This window comes from Dermochelys coriacea, chromosome 8 (genome assembly GCF_009764565.3).
Source record: "Dermochelys coriacea isolate rDerCor1 chromosome 8, rDerCor1.pri.v4, whole genome shotgun sequence".
In the NCBI taxonomy this organism is placed as follows: Eukaryota; Metazoa; Chordata; order Testudines; family Dermochelyidae; genus Dermochelys; species Dermochelys coriacea.
The window spans coordinates 47,202,570-47,220,942 of NC_050075.1; the positions used below are offsets into that span (position 1 = coordinate 47,202,570).

Below are 18,373 nucleotides of genomic sequence, written 5' to 3' on the forward strand. Positions count from 1 at the left end.
GCAGTCGTCAGTGATGTGTGACACTGTCTTTGGCCATCGCCACATGTGGGATTCTCTTGTTGGCCCAAGGTATGAAGGCTCACTTTGGGTCTGTCCCATTCTAAATTGTTTCAGAAGGACCCATGAATGGCGTGGCAAGTCAAAGCCAGGAACACGCCTGGTTGGTTCAGTTATAAGAGATTGTTCTGCAGTTGACATCAGAAACCATTCTTCACACCACATTGACATTGCAGAGAAATCTGGGCAGGATAGGTGGGCCCACAGTGGGTGCTTCAACAACAAGCACGTTCTTGGGTCATCAAAGAAGTCTGTGTATAGCGGTATGCTCGGGTTTGCCCTGATCATCTGGCTGTAACATCCTCATGCAGATGTATGGAGGAGTGATGTTACTTAACATAGGAAACCATGGCACTGGTGTGGGTTGAATCATCCCAGTTGCGATGCATGTGGTTGAGTGTAGTTGTGTGTCAGCCAACTTGACATGGGATGAATGGGGTCAGATCAGAAAAAAGTATTCTTCTGCAGAGTAACATAGGGCTAAACTGGATGATCGGAGAGTTTGAAAGTTTGTTCCCCATAAAGTGGCAGCCAGGGTTTTTTAGAATGTTAAGTGTCCTCACCTTAGCTGCAGTTTTCCTCAGATGGCTGAGATATGTGAGAGATCTATCTAGGGTTTCTTTGAGGTAGATTGGGTGGAATTCATGTTTCAGGCGATGTCAGTCGAGAGAGATATTCAGTTCTTGGTCTGCTCTGGCATTGTGAAGATGGAACATACTTGTAAATGTCTTGGTCACACTGACTACAGTATTTGGCCAACTTAATCAAATCAGAGTTTAGGACATGTTCAAGTTCTAGGAATAACCTTGCTTGGACGCCTAAGCAAATGTCATCTGCATATGAGAACATGCAGGACTGGGTGAGCAGAAGGATATTTGTGAAGAGGTTGAAAAGCATTGGTGCCAGTACAGAGCTTTGTGGTAGATTGTTGGTTTCTTTTCTACATGCTAACTCTGTCTCCCACGTGGAAACATCTGTTGCAGAAAAGATCAACAATGTTGACTACCCATTCTGAGAGTGCTCTTGACAATTTGACTAAGAGCCCTGTGTTCCACATCATGTCATATGCTGTCAGATCCAGAAATATGGCTCCTGTCTTCAGGTTTTTCTGAAAACAATTTTTGCTCAATGTTGTCAAAGCAGCACTTGATCGCAGGTGCTCCAGCCTCTCCAACTCTGCTTGCTCCATGCTGAATATTGACTCCGTTTCTGGGGAAGGATGAGATGCTTCAGAACTTTGAATGGCACAGACAATGGAGATATCGGTCGATCACTTGCAACATTATGTGGGCTTTCCCCTGGTTTCAGGAGAGCAATGGTTTTTAGTATTCCCCATGTCTTTGGAAGTCGCTTTTTGTTGACCACACAGGTGAAGAACTGTGCCAGCCACTGGTGAGCACAAGCCTTGAAGTGCTTCAAGAACTCTGGTGAAATATTGTCATAGCCAGAGCAGTGCTGCTCTTAATATCACTCAGAAATTTGTCTAACTTGGTGGCTGTGAATAGCTGTATTGCCAACTGACATTTCTCTGATGGAACTGACACCATCCGTCATTCTCATTTGGGGATTTTGACGCATTCAACAGCTGGTGTAACTGAGAGTAAAGCTTAGCCCATAATTTCCTGCTCTCTTTTATAAACCAGGTAAGGCTGTGATTCCTTTAAGGCATCATAGTGACTTTATAAACACATGCACCTACTTTTACCAGTGGTGAAAGTAAAAGGAACAAAGTAATATTACTCTTAGCTAAGGAACTGTCCATTTCCTAGAGTTCCCCAGGAGCCTGTCATATGAAAATGGTTTATTTGGGCTAGTCTTATGAGGCATTAAAGTACTGGGAAGGTGGGGAAAATCAAGTCATGAAGTTGCCTCCAGAAACAGCCTCAAAAAGAGGGTGGGGGCTAGTGGTTGAAGAATCAAGCCATAGGTTGCCTTGCCATTTTTATTCCACTGACCTGGAAGTTGGTGTTTGGCTCTTTATTTACTTCTTCTCTGGTCCCACTGCTGTGACAGAATGGACAGGACTGGACCTTGTACATCTCTTCCAGTCCTGCTGGCAAAGATGTGAGGGATACAGCTCTGAGCTGTGGCCCATCACAGGAGCTGTGAATTGGGCTGTGAGTGGTGAAGTCTGCTTCAGGCCCTGGTGAGTCTCTTGTCTTATTGAGCCAGGAGCTGGCCTTGTTTCTTGCTGCTTGTCTTTGATCCCTAAACTGACACAGATTGCTGAATGGAGCGTGCCTGGGATAAAGCAGTACTTGCTGTGTGGCCTGCTTTTCTGGCACCCCCAACAAGACACTGTCTCTCAACCTCTATATTTCTCGTCTCTTCATAGATGGCCTGATAGCCCCTGATGGAGCAGTGAGTCCAGATTTCTTCAGTGATTATCACCTCCAAAATGGAGACTTAGTCGGGCAACATCCCTTCTCCAGCAGGTAAAGCTCTCTTTTTGGAAAGAATTTATGTAATCAGAAAATTACTAATTCAGGTTTCTTTTTAATGTTTGATTTACATTTTTTCAACTTGAGTAACTTTTTTTCCATTCCAAAACATAAGCTTTAATAGGGTTACATTTTAAAAACATACTTGGGGCAATGATTTACATCGAGAAAGCAGGTTTATGGAAATCGTAGATCAAAACTTCATGGTGTTTTGTCACACTGGAGGATCCAGTTTTCCTTTTGAATTATACATTTCTTTTAATACATTAATGTATGCATAGTATTTCCTGATAGCTTTCCAAAGTCAATAAAAATGGAATAGAAAACTAGAGCACACAACTCATTACGTGTTATGACAATTATTTATACACTATTCAGGCATCATTGTTTGGAAATGTCTAAGGAGATGCTAGGGGATTTGATTAACTAGCAGAATTGTTTCCAGTATTCTTAAGCTGTTAAAAATAAGTTTCTCAGCTGTCAGGATTGTTTCCTGATTTTACTCAACCTTCCCAGCTAACACTCAGCTTGATTACTGATGTCATATGCTTTGAAAATCTTGTGGATGGGTGAAAGATGTCTGTCTTTTGGCTCGACTTGTAGATTCCTGGAGCTGTTGGAGACATTTGTCTGAATTGCCCTTCTATTCTGACCTTTTCTCCCTTGTTATCTTAGCAAGCTGTTCCAATTTGGATCTCTGGACTGACTTTGCTCACAAGGTCAAATAAGAAAACTCCCATTTCAGAGAAGAAGATCCTTCCTTGTTCTTCATGGCAACTGTAGGGTTTAGGAAAGGCTTTATTTTATGTGACATGTATGCCAAATTATGACAGATAGGCATGTGTGACAGTACGCTCCAATAGAAGGATGTACTTCATTCACAGTATGGTAATCCTATGGAATTCACTTCTACAAGAAGTTATTGAGACATGCTTTCACCCTTTGTTGACTTTTATTTTTTTCTTCCCCCAGTAATAACTAATAACTTTAGTAGCTTTATGTAAAGTCTGAACAAATCACAGCATGTAGGGCAGTGGTGTAATCTGTTTTGGGAAATTCTGTAATTACTACCTAAAATCATCTGTTGAGAAACAGTTGAGTTGGACTAGGTAATTCTCTCCTTTCCCAAGGAGAACCCTTAGAAAGCATGCAGGTTTTTCCCCCTTTATATACCTTCCTATCTGAAACCTCACCTGCATGGCTATTTGACATTGCTCTTTAAGGAGCACTCCAGTTCAGTGCTAGCCCCTTCTGCTTCCTTGCAGCTTGACTGGGGGAGGGATTCTTGCCACGGAAATGCCAGCAAGCCCAGCACACACAAGGGTTGACAATTAAATGACTTCCCAAGCTTGACTCTGCTAAGACTGTTTTGCAAAATCTTTCTTATGTAGTGGTGACTTCTTTACTATATATTTTTTAAAAGTGAAAGCACTTGTGATACAGTTGTGCTTTATTTATTTTAAAATATATATGTCTATTAAAGCCCATGAGTGATGGAGAAACTGAAGAAAAGGGAAGCCAGGTGCAACCTCTGGAGTCCTAGGGTATGTCCATACCACAATCAGGGGGCATGATTGCACGCAGCACATGTAGACGTCTATACCTGACTTGCTTTAATATGGCTAACTCGGGTACCCTTTGCAGTGAAGCTTTAGTACCATGGACAAGCCCACCTGGAATCCTGGGTAATTATTTGGGTAGCTAGCCTGCACGGAAGCATGTGCAGCTGCTGCTTCACTGCTGTGACACCCAAGCTAACTAGATTAAAGCTTGGATGTGCTACACGAGTTGAAATCGCATCTCTGATTGGAGGGTAGGCATACTCATGGAGTGTGGCTCACAGCCATTCTCAACTTTAATATGGAGATCTGGCCTATGGAAATGACAGGATGCAGTTACAATCTTGACTGTCCCCAATGCCTGCATATTCCTATTAAAGATGAAGATGGCTGCTGTCTGCTTTGTTTTTGGGAAACTAAGAATAGCCCCATCAAGATCCTGTTACTTTGCCAATGAAGCCTTTGGTTGGGGAAAGGTTGGGCATCCTTGAGCTACATTAGATTGCTGAACCTTGCATTTCAACCTTGTGTTGAAATGTAAATTTTTAAGGCTTTGAATCTGGTCTCCTTCCAGCAACTGAATGGCAAAATTACATCAAATATATTTTAAAAATAAAACATATTTGTAGAACGTCCTTGTTCATAACCACCACGCATTAAAGTCGGGGACCCATTTAAATGAAAAGAATAAATACAAATTACAAATCTTGGTAAAAGCTCTTTGTGCAGGGCGCAGGCAAATGCATTCTGATTTCTAATTAAAATTCTGTTTCTGGGAGTGCTTTTCAATATGATTGTCCCTGGAATTATCTGCCTTACAGGGAGACAACCTAATTGGAAACAGCACGTATGGTTACAAATGTTCTGTACCGTTTACAATACAGAGGGTCAGAATTGTTTGTTAGAATAGACGCAGGCATTCGGACAGAGAATCTTAGTTTTCAGACATGTCATTATCGTTTTGAACTTCTTGGCACCAAGAGCCAGGATTTCCTGATGCTTAGAGCTAATGTAAAATGCTTTAGTGCTCTGAGGCATGAGCAACAGAATTGCCAGTCCCATGAGTCTGGAGATTTCAGCCTCCCCAAATTTTAACTAGTGTTGGAAGGTAAAGCCATATTTGCTATAGAGCCTAATTAAAAATAATAGCAGCTAGTCAGGGTTCTTTTCATGTATTATATAGTGTACATTTCATCCATACCATAACATAATTCTGGAATATTTTTATGCTTGCATTTTAAAGCTAACAAGAACCTTATGTTAAGAATTTGCGGGGGGGGGGGGAGAGAGAAACCAGTTCCAGCTTTTAATAAACCAGTTTCTTGTTATAAAAATGATTGATTTTTCTACTAATTATTGGATAGTTCTCATAAACTAGTTTAGTAAATAGAATGTGAAAATTGTAATGGTCAACTTTTCTTTTTTTAACTTGTTAGTGTTTAGTTATTGGGAGAAGGAATGGCCAGCTGCTGAAATGATGCATATTTACATGTGCTTTGAGTTTGCTTGCATGAAACATATTTTTATTTGTTGCGCTTTCTGACTGGTTTAGATGTTCTGGAATGAATAGGAAGAGTTCAGTTCACATGATGATGGGGGGTGCTGAGAGAAGGGTTCAGATCTATCCAAATTAAGACTATCCTGTGAAATCTGAGGCAAGTGACAACATTAGCTGAAACTGAGTCAATACCATTGGCTGTGAAGAATCCACATTTTCCTTCTCCTTTCTATATCAATATCGCAGAGACTCTTAAAACATTACATGTCCTATTGCCATGAGGCTATTTCCTACAATTACAGCATACTATACAAAAGCATACAGGACATGAAGACAAAGTCCAAGGAATTTGTAATCTACGGAAACCATACAAATCAGATACAAAGGGTTCATTTTCCCATGACTTTGCACCTCTAATAAGCACTTGCATGCATGATAACAGGCCCAATTAGTATCGATGCCCACTATGTAATTGTAAAGGAAGGCCCTAATAGGGCTTAAGTGAATTGTGGTAGCCAACAGTTACACCTGGCCTGAGGGATTTGGTGGCAACATGGCCAAAGAAATGGGCCCACCATGAAATGTTCAAAAGGGCACAGCTGGGCTCAAGCTGTCACCTCTGCACCAAAAGTTTCCAGCATAAGCTGTATCTGATAACTGCATGAGATGACCCAACCTACACCAGCTGCACCAGAGGCAAAGAGGCATTCATCTGACAACAGTTTGAGGCTGCAGCACACTCCAGCTGAGGGTCAAGGGCAACCTCTGCCTCTGGAGTATCATCAATACATTTTCATCACTACTGCATGAGAAAACACAAGAGGAAACTTGTTAGTCAAAGCAGGGTGCAATGCTGCAGCCACGTAAGATGAGTGCAGCCAAACAAATAGCCACTATAAAACAACTGACTTCCTCTCAGTACTCAACTACTGTGGTCTGGGCTCTGTTTCAGTAGACATTGGGGCTGCAAACCTACAGCTGCGGAGGTTCACTTATTCAAATAGGTCAGTTATTGAGCCAAGAGGTTAACTGGAATCCAAACTGGATTAGATACTTATAGGCACCTGGCCTGTGTGCCCTAAAGCATAGGACAGGCATGTCTCATTCTGATGTAAATCCAAGAAATAAATATGAATAAGGACAGCCACAGATCCATTAATTGGATGAAAAATGTTAAGGGCATAAATTCTGTGTCATGGGTTTTTTTGTACTTTCTTCTAAAACATCTGAGACAGGAATACTGGGCTAGATAGATCAATTCCTATGTCAGAGTATAAAACTCCTTGAAGGAACACTGTAAATGCTCATAGGCTAAAATTGGATCACCACCTCTGCTGTATTTTGGGTTGGTCACTTGCTGCCCTCTCTGTCCGTCTCCCCATCCAGAAGCTTTGGCAAGCAAATCTTTGTCAATTTCAGTGCCTGTCTGGTTGGAGGAGACCGTGTCAGGACAGCACAGCATCTATTCACTTGTGTCACCATTGTAAAGGAACTCTCATTCCACATTAACATGTGGCACGTCACCCAACTAAGAAGTTGGCATCTTAGCAATGTGACAGCCCTGATTTTAGGGACCCAGTACATTTTGGAAGAGCAGCCTATAACTAAAGATGGTACGTTTCAGGTAAGTTAGTTTGTGAGCTTAACATCCAGTTGAAAGACCTGTGTTTCCATAGTCATTGAGGTCAAGGCTAGAAGAGACCACCAGATCATCTGACCTCCTGCATACCACAGGCCACTAACACCACCCAGCCACCCCCACACCAAGCCGCCAACCAGAATTGAATCTAAGGCCAGGTCGACACTACCGTGGTAGATCGATCTAAGCTACACTACTCCAGTTAAGTGAATAATGTAACTGAAGTCAACGTAGCGAGATCCACTTATCGCGGTGTTGACCAGGATAAGTCGATTTGCATCAATTGCAGCAGCACCAATTTAGCTCCGTAGTGAAGATGTGCCCTAAGTGTTACACTCCTCAGGATACTAAAGTATGGTGAGCCACAGGCAGAGAACAGGAGGAGCCGAGGTGCACCAATGACAGAGGCCCCTGAAATGGCAGGGACTTACCCAGATATACAAGCTTTTTAATGGAACTATGTCCTGGTGCATATTTTAAGGAATATTTTTAATATAACACAATAAAATAGTGACAAACCTAGAGATGCTGCATGCACATTTTCCTCCAAGCTTTGCTGGACCAGAATGCAAACATATCTCAGGGATATATTTTCCATTTAACTGAAAATACATGGCTGAAGGAGGTTGTTTTAACAGCTTGTATCCAGGTTTTTTCATTTGCGGTGAATAGATTTTTTCCTCTTCAAGTGCTGGTCCCTATTGTATTCCACTATGGGTTACCCATGCGCACCGTGTGTGTGGAGCCAGAGAATTTGGAAGTAGCATCTGTTGGTCTGTGCATACGCCCTGGCTCACCTTTTTTCCTCTGACCTAGAGAAAAAAGGGTAGGGTGCACTGACTGCCTCTTCAGTTACTTCTGACCGCTGCGTGGCTCAGGTCAGAACCTCTCTGTGTCTGTAGCTTTGGCTTCATCCCTTAAGATAACATTTAGCTTCCTAAATAGTTTTTAGTATCTTGTACAGCTTATAGTTATAGTATTTTTCATAGATTTTAGTGTTAGAGGGGAAAGTGTTCCCCCAAAATATTAATCTATTTTGTACGGGCACTGGACTATGCCCAGGTCTCCAGGCTTCAAACTTTGCACTTCCTGCCTTCAGTCCTTCTCGGTCAGTGATAACTATCAGTGCTGCCTGTACTGCCTCAGGGAAGCTCACAATGCAACAAGATGAGGTATCTGCTGCTTGTTCCCCAGCTGTACCTGATGCCAGAGAATCTACCCCCATAAATCCCCTGCAGGGTCTTCTCAGGAACCCAGGAAGCACTCTCATAGAGAAAAGTTTTCCTTGAAATCCACTTCAAAGAAGTCTGATTCGGCTCTGAGCAAGCCCAGTACCTCAGCCCAAGAGGACTTGTCATATCTTAAGTCCAAGAAGCTTGACAAGAAAGCCCATATAAACATCAGGCTCCATCAGTGCTGGAACACAACCTATTGGTATGTCTTCATCGACACCTCCCAAACCTTGGGATCTGTTGGCACTTATGAAGACGGTTCAACACCTACCTGTGGCACCATCTTCAACAGCACCCTCTCAGGCTCCGATGGTTTGGGTAGAGACATCCCCTCTCACAGCAGTGAGAACTGGGTTCCATGCCACTCCACAGGACATCTTTGCACTCCCGGATCTGGAATCCCCTCTATCGGATCCATTCCTTTCCAGAGATGTCGTAACGCCACCTGGGAATCGACAGCTCAGAGAAGTTTATCGCCTTTTTCTTCCTTGAAATACAACTTCCTTTCAGCGTCACCGATGGTACCACCTCTGGAACAGGAATCAACTTTCTCCTCATTGGAAGACTCTGAACCACGCTACATATCCTCTGCCATCTAAAAGACTTACATCAGCTTGGGACCAACCTCTGCATTGAGCTTGGAGCTGCTGGCACCCCATGTCTCCCTTTAGACACTTCCTACTGGCCACATTCATATGTTCATACATTCATAGACTTTAAGGTCAGAAGGGAGCATTATGATAGTCTAGTCTGACCTGCACAACACAGGCCACAGAATCTCACCCACCCACTCCTGTAATAAACCCCTATGTCTGAGCTATTGAAGTCCTCAAATCATGGTTTAAAGACTTCAAGGTGCAGAGAATCTACTAGCAAGTGACCCGTGCCACAAGCTGCAGAGGAAAGCGAAAAACCCCCAGGGCCTCTGCCAATCTGCCCTGGAGGAAAATTCCTTCCCTACCCCAAATATGGCGATCAGCTAAACCCTGGACATGTGGGCAAGACTCACCAGCCAGATACCCAGGAAAGAATTCTCTGTAGTAACTCAGATCCCACCCCATCTAACAACCCAGATGTTAAGAGCCCTGGGACCAATAGTCCCCTGCAGAGTTGATCTGGTCTGCTAGAGAGTCACTCCTTGCATCCCATAGTAGGCGGCACTCAGGATCCTTCAGAGGAAGAAAAGCAATCAATATTCACTGGATCTGGCAGTTCTGCCGGAACCAACACAACTGCCATCTTCGTCTTTGGACAAAGTGGTAACCCCTATGTCTCCTTCCCCTCTGATGAATTCAGGCAGTTATAGGATCATCTTTGTAGAGCTACTGGTGAACTACATATTCCTCTTGAAGAGGTTCAGGAATCCCAGCACGAACTCCTTGACATCCTCCACCCATCTGGATCCAACAAAATAGCACTTCCTGTTAATGAAGCTATAATGGAGCCAGCAAGGACTATTTGGCACACCCCCGTCACCTGCGATTTTATGCTCAAGAAGTTGGAAAGACGCTATTATGTGCCGGCCAAAGGGACTGAATTTTTTTTCTTCTCTCCCCCCCCCCCAGACTCTTTGGTAGTCCAAGCAGCTTCCAAAAAGGCTAGACAGCAACACCCCCAATCTACTCCTGAGGACAAAGAGGGTAAGCGCCTAGCCTTATGGGGAGAAAGGTCTTCTCGGATCTAGACTCCAGTTCAGGACAGAATCATTGGACTGGAAGGGACCTCAAGCAGTCATCTAGTCGAGTCCCCTGCACTCATGGCAGGACTAAGTATTATCTAGACCATCCCTGACAGGTGTTTACCTGCCAATAGCCAATTACCAGGTACTAATATCCAGGTATGACTTTGTGAACTACTCCAAGTTTATAGAGTTCACTAATAGTCTGCCACAACAGGACAAAGCTTGTTTCCAGTTGAGAGATGAAGGCAAACTAATAGCAAAGAGTGCTCTCCAATCCACAGTTGATGCTGCTGACACTTCGCCTAGAGCCATGGCTACTGCTATTCTTATATGCAGCATGTCAGGGTTCCCTAGAGAGATTCAGAACACTGTGGCGGTCCTCCCCTTTGATGAATCAGTTATTCAGTCAGAAGATGGACAATTCCCTCCATACTCTCGGGCTACCCTTTGCGCTCTGGGGATATATACACCTGTTCCTATGAGGAAGTTCCATTGATAATTGCCTAGACCTAGACCCACAGCTCAACAATTTTTTCATTAGAGGCCCTATGAACCATCACGCACAAGGCAGAAGATTCAAAGGACCCACTTCCCTGAACCTTCAGCAATAGGCTTGGCATCCTAATCTCAACCCTCGGTGAGGCACTATTTTTGATGGGACCTTGAGAGCTGAAAGCCACTAAGCCCAACATTGCCCAATCTTCACATGCCATTTGGAGGTCATCTAGCATTCTTTCTTAGCACCTGGAGTGCAATAACAATAGACTAGTGGGTGCTGAATATCATCCATTCTGATCTCATACAATTGAGTTTGCATCCATATCTCTTCCACAAGCCCCTTCCCCTTTGGGGATCACTCTCACAAGACAATTCTCAAGCAAGAGGTGGACTCCCTATTAGAGCAAGGAGCAATTAGAACTTAGAATACTAAGTGAGCAGCTTTTCCGTGACATACTTTCTTATACCAAAAAGAAGGGCAGAGGGAGACCAGTTCTCAACCTCCACCACCTCAACCATTTCATTCGCAAATTCAAGTTTCATATGCTCACAATGGCCTCTATAATGCCATCCCTAGAAAAGGACATGTAGTTTACAGCTCTGGATACTTTCATGTAGATATTCATCCTGCTCACAGATGCCTCGTCAGATGCATGGTGGGCTCCAATAATTTTCAGTACAGAATACTCCCTTTCGGCATGGCAACCACCTCCAGAGTCTTCACCAAAGTGTTCTCAGTAGTGGTAACTCATACCAGACACCTCAATCTCATTGTATTCCCATGTCTTGACAACTGGCTTCTTGTTGCTAAGTCATGCCAGAAGGCCCATGCATTGACTCTACTGATGCTACACCACCTCTCTTCCCTGAGCGGGTCAGTCTAAATGCCGAAAAAATCTGTTCTCGCTTCCACAATCTCTGGACTTCATTGGGACCACCCTGGATTTGGTCACTGCAAGGGTATACATGCCCACAGACAGATTTCAAACCATGAACGATAATATATCTTTAATTTATGGGGAACCCCAACCAGGGATCTGTTCTCCTCCATAATGAACAGAAAATGCATCACATACTGCTCAAGAGGAGCACTGAGTTACTACTCCCCAGGGTGATGCTCTACTTGTTCTTGGTCAGATCACCTGAACCATGCATTCTCTCCACTATTGCTCCTGACACGAGTTCTATTCAAAATCCAGCAGCACAAGGAACGGGTTATCCTGATGGCTCCTTACTGGCCCAGACCGTTTTGGTTCCTGAATCTTCTGTGCATGTCATCCTGACTACCAATCGCCCTCCCAACGTTTTCTGAGCTCCTGACCCATGGCTAGATCAAGCACCCCAATTCATATTCAGTTCACCTCAGGGCTTGGTTTTTGGATGGGCATCATCCTTAGCACACTCATGTTCCACAGCTGATGAGACATCCTTTCTAATAGAAGGAAGGATTCCACTAGACAGTGTTACCTGGCTAAGTGGAGATATTTTTCTTCTTGGGAGCATCAAAGGACCATTTTTCCAGAAAATGCAGATAGCCCTCTCATTTTAGACTATATCCTTTCTCTAAAGACATCAGGCCTATTCATCAGCTCCTTATGAGTCCACCTGGCAGTGATTAGTGCATACCACCCTCCTTCCCAGTGTTACCTAGTCTTCACTCACCCACTGACCACTTTAGACCTATTCACAAGCCTGCCTGCCCGTCAGTGGGACTTGAATCTTGTTCTCTCAGCACTCACAAGGCCATCCTTTGAACCTCTAGCTTCCTGCTCCATGTCCCTTCCTCTCTCCATAAAGCAATCACCTCAGCCTGAAGGGTTGGTGAGCTTTGAGTGATGATGGCAGATCTTCCTTAAACTGTATTCCATAAAGATAAAGTTTTGTTATGTTTACACCTTGAATTTGCCCCCAAGGTTCTTTTGGAATTTCACTTGAACCAATCAATCCACTAATCTGTGTTCTTTCCTAAATCACACAATTCCTCGGAGGAACAGACACACCGTGTCCTTGATATCTGGCAGGCTTTGGCCTTTAACCTACACAAAACAAGACCAATCAGAAAATCCCAGAAACTATTCATCACTGTAACAGAAAGAATCAGGGGATAAGCAACCTCTACCCAGAGGATCTCCAAATGGATCTCTGGCTGCATGCTACTGTATCAACTAGTGAACCTTCCCCCTTGTGTTGTCCTCCTCCCCAGAGTAAGAGCTCAATCCATGAGAGCACAAGCAGTGACTATGGCATCGCTTCAGGAGGTATCCCTCCTTGATATCTATAAAACAGCCATGTGGGGCCCCATTCACACCTTTGAGAGACACTATGCCATAGTCTAGGACTCCTCTGCTGATACCTCCTTTGGAACGGCTGTCCTTCACTCAGTTCTACCATCTATATCCTCGCATCCTCCTACTACTTAAGTACTGCTTGATTACCCACAGTGGAATACAATAGGGATCATCACTTGAAGAAGGGGAGGTTACTCACCAGTAACTGGAGATTCTTCGAGATGCGTGTTCGCTATCTGTACGCCACTACCTGCCCTCCTTCCCCTCTGCTTTGGATCGCCTCTTGAATCATGGTGGAGAAGGAACTGGAGAGGCGGTCGATCCGTCCCACCCTTATCCCTTTGTAGAAAGTGCAAGGTGAACATGGGCAGACCAGTGGACACGCCTTTCAAATTCTCCAGCTCCAGGTGCATAGTGCGCATGTGTAACCCATAGTGGAATACAGATAGGGGCCACGCATCTTTAAGAACCTCCGTTATAGGAAAGTAATCTCCCCTTCTGTGATTTAGATTTCCAGCTTTAAATCACAATACCATCTTCCAGAAACTGATGAGCATTAGGCAGCAATTGGAAATTTTTATGTTATTAAATCTAAATTCAGGACTCTTGGTTCTGATAAAACTTTCACTCTGTATTAAGAGCTTATTGCAGCAGCAAAAAACCTCCCCTTTGACTAATATGGTGACAATGTAGTGTCTGAGTTGAAGGAGAGAGAAGACATCTGAAAGATGTGTTCAGGATTATATGCCATTTGTTCATTTATCTGCATTCAAATGTTAATGACACACTAGAGATTAATGACTTTCTGGTTCCAGGCAAAATCGTCATAGCTAAATATCTTGTAATGGAGACTTCCATGGGATTCTTTTTGCCCTGCAGGAAAAGACAACTTTTTAACATAGCCTGACGAAGTTTAGGTAATGGCACAATTTAGTGTTTAGTAAGTGCCAGTTGCTTGTAAATATTGAGAAACTGGGAATTCTGACTAAGCTATATGCAATGTTAGACAAATAACTAAGAATGTTGAAAGTAGCCCAAGCTTTCAATTTTTCTTGCAGAAGAACTTTATGAAATACCTTTTCTCTGGTATAGGCTCCTGTAACCCTGGACAAAATGTAGCAGATCTGCCATTGCACAGCCTTCCCTTTCTTTTTCATTGAGACAAGGATTTCCGTATACATGTTGATCCTGTGTGTGCACTAATATCCTTTTAACAGAGGTCTAACTGTAGCCTCTTCCCACAAAGCAGTGAGGGTCAAACAAATGTAGTTTCATGGGGTGGCCGTCTATCTCGATACCTAAGTGGATGATTGTCTAGATTTAAAGCCAGGGAATTATAGCTGTGTTTCTTCTCTTGCTCTGATGGATCATGTGGACAACTGGGAACCAGAAACTCTTCCACTCTGCACTGACTTCGCTCAGGACTGGTCTATAGATACATAGATCAGGGATGTGAAAAATCCACATAGCTAACAATATAGCTATTCCAACCAACCGCTCAGTGTAGATGCAGCTATGATGACTGAAGAATTCTTCTATCAAGGTAGCTACCGTTGTTCAGGGAGGTGGTGTTCTACAAAGAGGGAAAAACCCCTTCTATTGACATAGGTTGTGTCTACGTTACAGGGTTGTGCCAGCATAGCTACGGTGACATAGCTATCCTGGTATAGTCACCATAGTGTAGACATACCCTTAAACTCTGCCTCCTTTTTTAAGGGTGTGTAGTAAAGAGTCACTTATTAAATGTCTGTAAAAGTGCTTTGAAAATTATAACTAAATAGTACATCCCTACATATGCATACACAAATGTCCCCCACATTTAATTCCTTTTAGCGCTAGTTGTAGCTATATTCTTTTGATTCAGTTAGACTTATGCAAGACAGCCACACCATCCTTACACCATACATTTACATAGCACTATAGCTTGGATTTGTCTTCTGAGGAGGAGCCCTGCTTTAGTCTCTGTCCTGCAGAATCTGTTTCTGAAGCAGGGGAGCACACACCCATGGAGGCCAGAAGGGGGATCATTCTAAAATGGTTTTATCTTTTGTGTGTAAAGCCTACTGTATTGAGGCACTGACTTTTCAGTCATATTCTGGTTTTTGGGATTGATTACTTTTTTTTTTCCTTGGGATCTTCACTTCCTGCCAATTCAGCAACTGACCAGAAGGTTACAGGTTACTTCTGAAAGTGACAGGCTAATGCATTGGTTTAGTATGGGCAGGCAAAGCAAGCTGCCACACCCAGCTTAGCCAATGTACTTGTAGGCCTGCCTGGCAGCCTTCCTAAGCAGAGGCTGCCCCATTGGGTGTGGTTTGGTGACATGGACCTGTGTATTGGAGACTTCCTAAAATTAACAAGCACTTATGGTCCACGTCAGACTTAAAGCCGAATCTGGACTAGAGATAGTCTAATGTCCCTACGTACCTGTTGCCCATTAGGAATCCATGAAAGCTTATGCCCAAATAAATCTGTTAGTCTTTAAGGTGCCACCAGACTCCTTGTTGTTTTTGTGGATACAGACTAACACGGCTACTCCCTGATACTAGTAGCCATGATTGTGGATGCAAGCAGTTGTACTAAGATCAGGCATCCATTTTCTTTTCTTTGTGGGTGGGGTGGTCTCATAATTACTGGGTGAGGTTCTTTGGCCTGTGTTATGGAGGTCAGCCTAGATGATCTAATGGTCCCTACTGGCCTTAAGATCTATGAAATTATGCCAAGGCACTAAGTAGATTTTGAGTGAGATTTTGAAAAGCACTGTGCACTGAGCTCAAACTGCTCCCATTGAAGTCAATGATAAAACTTCAGTTGATTTCAGTGGAAGCAGAGTTAAGCCAACACTGAGCATTTATGAAAATCCCTCCTTGAATTTCTAAAGAGGGTAGATTGTTATAAATTGCTAAAATCTGCATGTAAGTAGAAAGTAAATATAAAAATGGCCTCTATTCCTATGCTGCTGCTGTGGACATTGTGTAAATCTTTCATGTAGAGTAGTTACTTCATTAACTAAAGCCTCCTTTACCACATGAGAAGGCAGGATGATGCACAGCTGTAAAATGGGATGGTAGATGGTCTTATACTGTAATCATAAGACTGGGAGTCAGGAGGTGTAGCAAAGCAGAAGACCACCACACAGTGAATCTGTAGGCTCTAAGGCAAGTCACATACAGTCTCTGTGCCTTTTGTTTCCCAGTCTATAAAGTAGGGATAATGCTTACCTGGCTTGCTAATGGGGTGTAAGGCTGCATGTATTAATGGTCTTAAAAAAATTGTCCTTGAATAGAATAAACTAAAGTTATATTAATTATATGACTTCACCATGGTGGTGTTTGTTTTTTACATTTCCATGTTACCATTTTTGCTTCATTTAAACTTGATTAACAAGTGACACTTCTTTGCCTTTGTAATGCATTTAGCAGAGTGATAATCAGTTGTTACGTTTGGACACTATTCAATTTGCAGTTCCCAAGGAGAACTGAATTAGGTTTTATTAGTAAATTGGGCCCATAACGTTGTAGCTAGGTTTTATTAGTTTATCACACTTCAGCATTAGCAAATTGTAAATCCCACTAAAATGAACAAGAAAAAGACCTTAAAGAGATGCCCAGAACCAGTGAAGTTTCTGGAGTAAAAGGTTTTTATCCTGGAAAAATACTCAAATGTTAACAAAGTCAAATATATATTTAACATATTCTCGTATAAGATCAGCTGAGTGGGGTCACGAGGCCGCACCAAGTTTGACATATTTTCATATTCCCTTAGGTCTGACTGGATATTGTAAATTTATGTGACATTAACACCAACCTGTTCCTAGAAGCACCAGGAAGGAACTTGGTCCATTGTTGGGATTCTGATTGTGTCTCGTGAAAAGTTAATGGAAAGACTCCCATTGATTTCAGTGGATATTGAATTGTACTCAGTGTGACAATTCAGGCTATCTTGGATTTATGAATGGGATCTTTCAGATGTGGGATGTAGTGTGATCTTGTTATATTATCAATGCAGTAGGCTTCTGATTTAGATTTTAGGGCCCGTCTATGAAGCTGAAGTTAGTCATTGATAGAAATTGGTAATAGTGCCCTGATCATGTTATAACAGTTTCATCTCACCTGTATGAATAGGACCAAACCATGTTATTACATTGTGGACCTTATTTATAGCCTTTTAAAAACCAGAGCCCTGATCCTACAAGAATCTTTGCATGAGTCAGCGGGGCTCCCCAAAGGCACAGGGGTCTGACCATACAGAGCTCATTGCAGGATCAGGTCCCCAGTACTGACTCTAGTTGATGCTATCCTAACAAGGAAGAACCAACTTGGTAGTGTCCTAATGCAGTGAATTTTCCTTTGTAGACGAGCACTTAGGAAAGGTCAGAAGGGGCCATTAGATTATGAAGTCTGACCTCAAAAGCACAGGTGCTACCTTATTACACAGTAAGACACAGTCCTTGTACCTAAGAGCGGATTCTCTAGAGAGAGGCAGACAAAAAGGTGGAAGGGGGGAAAGAGGCAAAGAGAAGTGAAGTAACTGATCCAAGGCTGTGTGGCAGGGCCTGGAATACAACCCAGGATTCCTGACACCTAATTCAGTGCCCTATCTGCTGGACCACACTATATGGCCCATAATCGTGTGGGGTCATAATACAATTGTTTTATGTGTGCTCTGTCTGTTACTCTGAATAATTTGAGTAGCACTATAATAAATGAAATATCTTAGTCATGAATATTGTAATTTGTAATCTTTTCAGCGAGATGCCGATTCCATTTGGGAAGAGACTTGGCATTGAGCTTTTAATCCATTTCAGCTCTTAGATCATTGGATCATTAGGGCCAGCTATGACTTGTGGTGGCTCTTAACTGTTTTCAGTTACTTTTTATTTTATTGTATTCCACCTGCATTCTGACTGACTTAACCAATAAGATTTTGTTGGCTATTAATAATCTAAAAGAATGTCAGAATGTTGTAACAATAAGATCAAGTCCCTTGGAATGTCTTACAGCCCTCCGCAAATCTGGGTCTGTCTCTTTTGAAATGTAGCATTAATTAATTCCCACGTTCTGTCTGCTACTCATAGCCCTTCCAGATGTGCTGCAAGGAATCGACTGGCTCCTGAGTTACAAGCCATCTGGGTTCTGTAAACTGATTTGCACTTACATTAAACAATAAGTGAACAGAATGTGAAAGAGTTATTAAAGCAAATGTACATTGCCTATAAATCTCCAAGTAAAATATTAAAATGTAGTAAATGAAACTGGAATGTGCAAATGAAGACCTGCCTGGTTTTAATGAGTTTAGCTCTGACCTTCATTTTCACCCAAAAAAAAATAATTTTTTTTGTTTTTGTTTTTTAAAGGAGAAAAGTAAAACTATCAAACTGCTTACAGAAGTATCTGAGACAAAAACAAGGAAATATAATGTTCTAAACTTGACTAGTCCAAACCACTCGAGCTGCTGTGACAGCTCATAAAACTGAGAGT

General features: G+C 42.6%; 1 protein-coding gene across 5 annotated transcripts in view; it reads left to right on the top strand.

The window, feature by feature from the left end:
• Positions 1–18,373, top strand: part of KIFAP3 (kinesin associated protein 3) — a 132,818-nt gene that overhangs the window by 90,295 nt on the left and 24,150 nt on the right. For all 5 annotated transcript variants that reach the window (XM_038413461.2, XM_038413463.2, XM_043491129.1 and 2 more), the window contains exon 19: positions 2,393–2,492. In XM_038413461.2, coding sequence (XP_038269389.1) covers positions 2,393–2,492 — 100 coding nt within the window. The remainder of the gene's footprint in view (positions 1–2,392; positions 2,493–18,373) is intronic.